General features: G+C 39.9%; 1 protein-coding gene across 1 annotated transcript in view; it reads right to left on the reverse strand.

The window, feature by feature from the left end:
* rhoj (ras homolog family member J) overlaps nt 1-6,454 on the reverse strand; it is a 35,692-nt gene extending 29,238 nt beyond the window's left edge. The window contains exon 1 of the mRNA XM_039741046.1: nt 5,842-6,454. Within this exon, the coding sequence (XP_039596980.1) occupies nt 5,842-6,025 (184 nt within the window). The 5' untranslated portion in view covers nt 6,026-6,454. The remainder of the gene's footprint in view (nt 1-5,841) is intronic.
* Nucleotides 6,455-10,565: the final 4,111 nt, after the last annotated feature.

Genomic DNA, 10,565 nt, shown 5'->3' on the forward strand with positions numbered 1-10,565 from the left:
TATTGGAGGAATGCGGCCGTGTGTGCACTGCATACTTTCACTCTGTATTTGCACAAGGCTTGGATTCTTATAAACCTTCCAAACATTCAGCACTCCCCATCAACACATACAGTATGTAGAACTAAAAAATCATTGACATTTAGTGTGTCTCTTGGAAAACAGAGTTCAAGGAAGACAGAAATCAAAACAGGATTTCCCAAATTGCTTCCACTATTCACACGCCATCCATCAACTTTCCATTTCTGCTTAATCAATATCGGGGATAGATGTACAGCAGTCAAAACCATAAAAGCATTCCAGGATGTGATGCCAATCCACTCAAACAGGGATAAAGTTGGCAACTTAAATGTCACATCTGTGAAAAGTGGGAGGAAAATCCACACCAACTTTCACTAGGCTGAGATTCAAACCCAGTCTTCTGGGGCAGTGAAGCAGGATCCTCCACAATTAGCGCACCAATTAAAATACTCAAAATGTAAGAAGTGCAGCAGAGATAGCTACCTGCATAGGGAAACATGACACATAGCCAGCCCTTGTCACACATAAGCAAGTACACATGTGAAGATGATTGTATGACTAGACTTGTGGAGCACTGGATCAACTCACACTTTATTTGAGATGTCCTACCTTGTCAAATTATAAAAAATATAAAATAAACTGAGAAAAAAAATGTAAATGCACAGCTTCTTTTTGGTAGAAGCACAAGCAGAAGCAGAAACAGAGCAGCAGAAGGGTAAATGACCAGTTGGCCGAGATCTCCAGGACTGTGACTTTCTCTTGTAGGATTTTAATCTCCACTATTGTCAACTGGCTATAGTTCACTGATAAATTAATGGACAGATATTGTTGGTTTCCATTTATGTTTAATTAGTTTCCATCTTGCTCTTTGAGTGTTTTAACAAATCTGCATTTATGTGTACCAGTTCGGTATTTAGAAATTTGTATAATCTATACTTGAACTTTAACTGAGAATTGTTCAGAGTACTCTGCATCTGCACTCAGTGAAGAGTGCTATACAAAAAATAAGTTTGTATTGTATTATAAGTCCCACTGACAAAGACAAACCTATGAGGGTTGAATCTAAACTTTTTTTACTCAGAATATTCATTTAGGCTTGTATTGTGAATTTCACCTTCTGTCAGTGCATCCATTTTCTGAATCCACAAAGCCAGCATTGGGTTGTTGGAATTCAAAGCCTAACCTTTCTGCACTGTGGAACAAATGGCCCAAGATGAAGCACCAATGTGAGGTTTTATTAGTTTACTATTATTGATAAGAAAAGAGGTGAGAAGTGTAATAGTGGTTAGTGCTACTGTATGATGGACCCATCATCATGGAGTGAAATCCTGTGCTAGATTGTTGTCTTTGTGGAGTCTGCACACTCAACCTGTGTTCATGTGAACCTTTCTCCAGATATATCCTCCTACAACCCAAACACTTGCATGTACACAGTTCAATGTGAGTGAGTTTTGGTGTGACGCTTGCCCTGTGATGAACTGGTGCCCTTTGCTGCGTTGGTTCTTATTTTTTTTAACCAATGCTACCAGGAAAGGTTTAGCTTCCATGACCCAGACTATCTGGATCTGAGAACACATGTTATATTCCAGAAAGAACATCACAAAGGAAAAACATAAATACAGCACCAAAAGCAAGAACATTTTTAATATTTTACTAGAAGAAATGTGTTAACTGCATTACACTTATGGTAATAACCTGTCACCTCTTTCTGTGTGTGGCCCACCTGTTCTGTTGCTCTCTTAACTCTTGTGCACCACGGTGTACAATTATGAGACAAAGGTGCAAGTGAGGAAACCCTCTCTGTCTTGACTATTCATGTTTTCATTTACTGAACTTTCTTAATTAAATTTTGGGATCAAATGGAGACAAAATATATATTTGCCAATCAAATGTTCAGTTTTCTCTACACTGTATACAAAGGTGGACATGGTCACCTACACTCTACTATGTTAATCAGTAAGGGTCTTGGATCTGTGCAGCATCAGTAGGAGCAACCAAGACTTTAGGACAACTTAATGCTCATTAAAAGCAGCAAAACATTCAAAGGAATTTAAGATGAATATGGTAGCACTTACATGTGTTAGTCTCACACACTGCCATTTTTTTTATTCCTAAATCTATCATAAGGTCTTCTTTACACAAAAAAGGAAAATGTTGGCATTTGATTGATAATTGTTTGTCCCATCTTAAACTGTGGGAAACTGAAAAGTTCAAGATCAGAAGTGTTTTAGGAAATATAATATTAGCAATTTTAAACCCACTTAATCAAATTCAGGGTTTTTGTGGTGGATGACAAAACTAATCTTGGCAGCAATGGGCATAAGGCAGGAATCTTGATGGATGGGGCTGTCAGTCCAACACAGGACCCACTTGTGCGTGCACACACACACACACACTCCAATGCAAAACTGCCAATAACCCTTATCTCTGCGGTTGTTGGAGGAGAACTAGTGTACCCAGAGGAAACCCCATAGACACTGAGAGAACATGCAGACACCACATGGACAGTAACCATGTGCAGGAGTTTGACCGAGGATACTTAATCTGACAGGCAGTGGTACTAACCTGCGTATTACCATGTTGTCCTGCCCCAGAAAACACTCACAGAAAAAGTCTTAAGTTTTAATAAATATCTTTTAGGCTCAACACTGCCAGTGCAGGTCTCAGTGATCATTCTCTCACAATCTGAACATAAGGTGGTCCATACCCACAAGAAACTAAACAAACAACAGAACTTTCACTTTATATATATATAAAAAAAAAAAGACACCAATAATATACCTCTCAATAAAGCTTCAGGCACATGAATGAAGGAGCAAACAGGCAGACTGAAATCACTTTCTTTTTTCCTCAATATCAAAATATAGCAGCTCTGGTCCAGACTCCGATCAAGAGTTATGATTACATGACACCTCTGCTGCAATGGCTAGTATCATTTACAGAATCATCTAGAAAGATCCACTATTAACTTAATATGCTGACAGCACCAATACTTGAGAAGACTTGTTTACACTGCACAGTATCCCAGAGTATAACAGGCGCCAGTTTTCCCACTCTCATATTACATAGCTCTTGGTGAACATTGATTTAGCTTTGTGGCTCCTACCCTCTGGATGTCTCCTCCTAGATGTGTTTGTAAGGCTCCATTTAACTTGAAGCTGAAAACACCATCACACCCTCTTGGACATGGACTCTATGGTGCTTTACTGGGTTAGGGATCCTCTCGTTTAAGTCAACTTTTGTGTGTTTCCCCTATTGAAGCAGTCAAAGCTTTCCAAGACTTTGTTTACTGAATTCTTGTTTTCTTTGTACTTGTGTCTCAAACTCAGAATTGTCAGTTTGATACTGTGTTGTGCTACAAAGTGCCCACCCTGACAATATATGATATTAAAGGTGCGATGAAGATTGATTGATTGCATGTTTAAGAAATTAAGAAATCTTTTATTTCTCTCTCTCTGTTTTGCTTACCTATGCATTGTTCTTGACAAGGGTCAATGAGATATTTATTCATTCCATGAAAGGAAACACAAGAAGGCTGGACAATACCTTAGTCTTCTGCATTACTACACTGTATGTTTTTATTATTGTGCGACTCCATCACCAAAGATATCTTTCGCTCAGTTTTCTCACAAATATCTATTAAACCGACAAGAGGTCGGTTGGTTGGTTTAAGGATTGTACAGCCCCTGACGACAGTTTTTACAAATCACCTACTTAGCTCCATGAATTACTTACAGTCAGACTTTTAGATGAAAGCAACTGTGCCTGCCAAAACAAAGGAACAGCTGCTGCAGGTCTGTGTGATGGAAAGGTGAAACAATCATTTAAAAGGCAGGAAAGTAAGACCAAAATTGAGTAAGTTGTTATAACTACACTTCTAATAAGGAATGACAAAACGCATGTGGACATCATCAGACTGGGCGTTGCAACTAAACTGATAAACTAGAGCAGAGCCATATGGAAATGTGGCAAGTGGCTGCAATCCAGCTTACATTACATAATGAGAATATCAACCTACAGACAAACTTATCTTTAATTTTCCAAGGTACCACTAGTTATTAACACTATATTGTCAAGAATTACATTTTATTTTGCAGAAGCCTCAATTGCCAATGTTGCCTTTGCAATAATGTGTAAAAGATTAGAAAGATTAAACATGTATCAAAGATGTTCATTAAAACAAAGAATCTAAGCAAGGCAAAGTTATTTCAATGTGGTGAAGTATCATTGACTCCTGTCACTGTAATGTGCCTTACACAACCTTTCTGAGCTCTGCTGTTAGCACTGAAGACTGCTTACAGTGAGGGTTAACAAAACAAACTGTGATGCCTTCCTTCCACAATTTTTCCAGCAGTCATTCACATCCCGAAAAATGTCCTCTTCCTCTTGCCTGTTTGTTACAGTACCTTCAGCCATGTCTCAACATAATTTTTCCTTACAGTTTGATCAAGAGCCAGAGACAATCCTGGATGCAATCAATACCAGTTCATCCGTGTTATCCCATTACGACATACCCAAATGCAACAAATTTGTGTGATATCAATGAATACATTCAATCACCAACAACAGAGCAAATGGACATCACCACAAATATTAGGTCAATTTTAAGACATTTGTCTCTGGGATTTGAAAGGAAATCCCAGAGGTCTCAGGCAGAGCATGCACTCTCCAGACAGATAATGACTGGGGCCCAGAAACTGAACTCTGGTCTGTAAAGTTACAACTTTAATCACTTTAACTGTTTATAAGACAGTATGGTGGCAATGTCTTGTAATTCTCAATACATTTTTGAATTTGCAAAATTAACAACCAAAATCATTTCTAGCAAGTACAAATATAGACACTGTCCATCCATCCACACGTTTTCTGGGTCTGCGTCTTCCAGCAGAGTGGCAAAAAAGTCCCACAATTAAAAATCTAAAAGAAGCACTGAAAAATACAGTAGCATTAGAAACCTGTCATATATGCTCTATCTTGGCTTTAATTATATTTTGTTCTATGTACTCAGTCAAAGCTGCAAATGTGAATAATCTGATGTGAGAATGGATTATAATTTACTTGACAGAACGGTATGGTGTAAACGTCTGCACTGCCTGGACATCACATTTTCAAAAAAAAAAAAAAAAGCATCTGAAATATGAGAAAACTCTGCAATTGTTATTGTATTCTGTATTTCACGTTAGAGTCCACATCACATTCTTTCCATATATGGCTGGCCTTGACTGAAATGCTCATTAAAAGAGTAGATTGTTTATTGTACATAAAGGAGGCCAGCACACACTAACTAAAAATATAAAGCACAATAAAATTCAGCTTCTGAAAAGTCATTTGTGCCACAATACTTCCTATACCTGCCACCATGACCCTCAATTTGACTTTTAAGACTGAAAATGGATGGACACCTCATCTACAATTCCACTCGCATAAAATGCTGACATCTTCCTGTGTCTTTACACTTAGTGTTTCTCGTCAATTCTTTACTACTGTGCGATTCCCTAATGGCTCCGATTTTACAAAGAAATATTAGGACTGATAGTTTAGATTGCCTTCTCAGTTCAGCGATTAGCTCGAACCTAGCGTCTGGCGGTATTTACACCCCCATCTCTGTGCACCAGGGACACAAGGTGGGATGAAGTCCCACGTATTATCAGAGCGTAGAGTATAGCCCCGTGTCTCCGTGCTCCCAACCTAATATACAATGTGCCTTCGGGTCACCCACACACGCAACTTCCGCGTCTTCCTGTAGGCACACAAACCTATGACACCCCACCTTGACATCCAGTCATTCACATCAGCAACTTCCCCCAGCTGAGGGAGCCGTACCTGCGTAGTGGTCAAACACCGTGGGCACATACTCCTCCGGGAAGGCGTCGTTAGCGTAGCTCATGAGCAGACAAGTTTTGCCCACCGCACCGTCTCCGACCACCACGCACTTCAGCATTCTCTTGTCCCGAAGTTCCGGAGCTCCGCCGCCGCCACTGCCGCCGTCCTCCCTCCCGCGGCTCATTGTTCGGCCTCTCAGAGTTCAGCCGTTCCTCTCCCGGAGTTTCAGCTCCTCTAGCGCCGCATCCCGTCCTCCGAACGGCTGCGCTCCTGTCTTCCCTCGTCCTGTGTGCTAGGAAGTCATGGGTTTCCTGCCCAGTCCCATCGGGGGAGGGGGGCTAACAATGGGCGCTCTGTGTGTCCGACACAGGAACTACATGCGATTTGAGAGGGGCTGCAGCCTCGAATCGGCGAGGGGACGGCTTCCTTAGGAATGGGGAGTGGGGGTTGGTCAGTCCGCAACCCACAGCTGAGTGGGGGGTGGACTGACCGCGCACTACGAGAACAGGACAACACAGAAAAAAGTAATTCACTATGCGATTCCGACTCTGGCACCCGCTGCCTCATTTGAAAGGGGCGGGACGAGTATTCCAAGGTTCTGCCGTATGCGGCGGACATGGACTCGCGTGAGACAGCCAGCCTTTCCCGAGACGTGCGCGGCTCGCTGACTCCGGCGCTTACACTGCACCAGCGCCCTCTGCTCTTCATCTTGATCATGAGTTGCACATTCAAACCACTAAAAGCCAAATTGCCCGATGCATATATTTTAACACACTCATTTTTTGCCCCTTCTTCCTATCGTAGTTTTAACTCAGCAGCAATCAAAACTAGGCAGAAACTTAAATGGCTTATCTCACGCACACATTTCCACATCACGATCATGTTGGATATATGGGGTTGTGGGTGAGCATTCGAAAATCTAGGTGCACACAGAGAAAAAAGTAAACTCTGTGAGCAAAAGGGATAACCACAGTGTCTCCCACCGAACAACGAATGTATCTTTTACGCCATTTGTAAATGAAGTAACGTAACGTATAAAAAAATCAATAACTTCTCAAAACCTTTTTTGCAATACAGGATTCCCTGGGGCTGGAGCTTCTTTTAACAGCATGTGACCTAAGAAAGGAGTTGACCTGTGATGGGATGCCAGTACATATGTCATACTCACGACTACAACCAAATTCATTCATACAGTGCCAGTTTACTATCACCAGTCAACCTAGCCTGCATGTCTCAGGAAACCATATAAACCAGAGCAAAACCACAAAGGCATAGAGATCTGTGGACTGGGATGTAACCCTAGAATTCCGAAGCTACATCATACGGTGTGATTTCTTTATATTCTTCTCTCAGCTATGGTGACTACTGCCTATCAATTATACATACATTTAATTTGATTATATTTGATAAATGACAGGTAAATGATGTAATGGTGTGAGAATTTCATTACTGTGAATTTGTTTTTGACTGTTACTTTGTAAATGAGATGCAAGGTTGTATTTCGCTGTACTTTTGAACATATGACAATATGCTCTGCTATAGTGTACTATATGAGACTAGATCCCCTGCTTCTGCTGAAAGAGGCAAAATGAAAATAACTATACTATACTATGCTATGCTATGCTATACTATACATCAGAACTACCTATGGGGACAAATAAACTAACCTGAACCTATCCTATCTCATCTTATCACCGTGTTGTGCTATGGTGATTGTTACCTCGTAGGTATGCATACATTTAAGTTGTAAGTCTGACAAATTTAAAAAAATAATGTCATGCTGTATTTTATTACTGTATTGTTTATAATTGTTAGTTGGTATGCACATATATACATTTCATTGCACTGTTGTACATATGATAATACTAGCAAAATACCGTGCTTCGCAGCGGAGAAGTAGTGTGTTAAAGAAGTTATGAAAAAGAAAAGGAAACATTTTAAAAATAACGTAACATGATTGTCAATGTAATTGCTTTGTCACTGTTATGAGTGTTGCTGTCATATATATATATACACACACACACAAACACACGCACACATATAAACATATATACATATAAACATATCTACATATACACATATCTATATATATACAGTATACATATATATATACATACATACATACAGATAAATATACATATATATACACACATACACATACATATATATATACACATACATACACACATATATATATACACAGACACATATATACATATATATACAGATCTATATATATATCTACATATATATATATATATATATACTGTATATAGCAAAATCCCCGCGCTTCGCAGCAACGAAGAACTGCTTTTAAATTTTTATTAAAAAGAAAGGAAAACCTTTTTAAACTGAGGGAAAATATACCAGTAACTATCTGTTAAGGATCTCTTTGTACACCACGTTGTCAGTTCAGCAGTCCGGTTGTAATATGACCAAGCTGTGCACTGAGATTACTTTTGAGAATGCAACGTATAGTTTTGTCCAGGAGGAAAGCAATGTTGCCTCAAATCAATGGCAACCTTTTGTAGGGTGTGTCCCTGAGACTTATTGTCATCGTGAAGCAGAGCCTTACTGGAAATTTGAGGCATTTCAATTACAATGGGAGATCAGAGGGTATAACGATGACACCAGGAATACATTGAGTGTGGCGCTTTGCTGTTTTTTTGTGTAGCTGCCTTCACACAGTTTCTCCGTTGCTTTATAAACGAGCGCCATATAAGGCCATCGTTTCTCCTTGCTTCACAGTTCTGTACTGTTTTATTGTTAGTTTATTACGATTCTTATAGTTATTGTGTAGCTATTCGAGACTTACTTTACTGTTCAGGTACCCATTTCCTTTATTTAATCCACGCTTGTATGTTATTTTTTGTTCGTTTATTACGATTATAGATATTTATTGATTCACTTCTTTAGCTGACTGCCTGCTCATATAAGAAGCTCCGCTGGTTTTTTGTGAAACAGCCTTCACACAGCTTCTCCACTGTTTTATAAACAAACGACATCGTCAATTGTGTAATGCGTTATTTGAACAGGTTTGATGCATGGAAGTGAACACTCGTACTGCGTTCAGTCAGTTCACGTGAGCTGCTCTCTTGTGTGATGTTGCGATGTCCACGACTTTATTTAATGTTAGCTAAGACCCGGCACTTAAACGTTTCTGGCTGCACTCCGGTTGTAATATGACGAAGCTTCGCGAGCTCACTCTTGAGAATGCAACGTATAGTTGTCCAGGAGAAAAGCAATCTTGCCTGAAATCAATGGCATCGTTTTGTAGGGTCTGTCCGTGAGACTTATTACTTGTCATCATGCAGCAGAGCCTTACTGGAAATTGGAGGCATCTGAATTGAAATGGGAGATCAGAGGGTATAAAGGGGATGCGAGGAATACATTGAGTGTGGAGAAACTCTAGAGATAGCGTGTGTATTAACTTGTGGATTTTTCTGTGAGTATTTGGTGGCAGCATGACGAAGTTGCTTCCGCAAGACCGCGTTAGCTGTGGAGCTCAACTCGGAGCATATTCTTTTCCTACCTTGTCAATTGTGTAATGCGTTTTTTGAACAGGTTTGATGCATGGAAGTGATCACTCGTACTGCTTTCAGTCAGTTCAAATGAGCTGCTCTCTTGTGTGATGTTGCGATGTCCACGGCTTTATTTAATGTTAGCTAAGACCCGGCACTTAAAAGTTTCTCGCTACAGCAATTTTAACTCCGTTACAAAGTGATCCAAAGTCTCGTTTATACCTCGTGTCTTCTCATTAAACTTGTATCTCGCGAATAAAGTATTCAGAGTTTTTCTTCAGCACTCTTTGGGAGCTCTTCCTTCTTTTCTACGTACTGCGGTCACAGTCAGTTCACGTGATTACGTGGGAGGTGTGATGATGTCACACGCAGCACCGCCCCCCACAGCCATCGAGCTGACGTCCATTACAGTATATGGAGAAAAATAGGTTCCAGTTATGACCATTATGCGTAGAATTTCAAAATGAAACCTGCCCAACTTTTGTAAGTAAGCTGTAAGGAATGAGCCTGCCAAATTTCAGACTTCTACCTACACGGGAAGTTGGAGAATTAGTGATGAGTGTGTGAGTGAGTGAGTGAGGGCTTTGCCTTTTATTAGTATAGATAACTTGTTATTCTATACAAGTCCGGTGTAAGGTAAATAGGTCCACTACTCTACTATTATACTATGGTTATTATACTCTGCTATACTATACTATGGTATGTTGTGCTGTACTGTACTGTGAATGAATTCCATTTGACATTCCATAGACACTTACAGTACACTCTTTGTGTCATTTAATGGCACTTTACTGGGTTGTATGGTTCTTCAAAGTACCATTTCACTCTGGGAAGGGCTCTTTGCATATTCATTTTGTTCTTTGCACTTTGAAAAGGTTCCTAATATGTGGACAAAACAAATCATTAATGTGCAGTATAGGTTACCTAACAGAATTCAGACAGATCAAGAAAATCTGAACTTCGCCTGTGTTACTGTATGTTGTAAGGGTCCTTTTAAAATCATGAATCCAATGGTCTTTCTCAAATCAGTTATCATCAATTCATGGTTATTTGTGGAACCTGTTATGGACCAAAATGAGGGGTTCTTTCTGAAACCTTAATGTAGACGGTTCTTTTGTGAACAATGTGTCATCGCTCTGAAGAACCTCTCTGGCACCTCTGTTTTTGAGAGTGTAGTTAGGCTGTTTGAAAGTGGCTGGTAAG

This window comes from Polypterus senegalus, chromosome 18 (genome assembly GCF_016835505.1).
Source record: "Polypterus senegalus isolate Bchr_013 chromosome 18, ASM1683550v1, whole genome shotgun sequence".
Taxonomy (NCBI): domain Eukaryota; kingdom Metazoa; phylum Chordata; class Cladistia; order Polypteriformes; family Polypteridae; genus Polypterus; species Polypterus senegalus.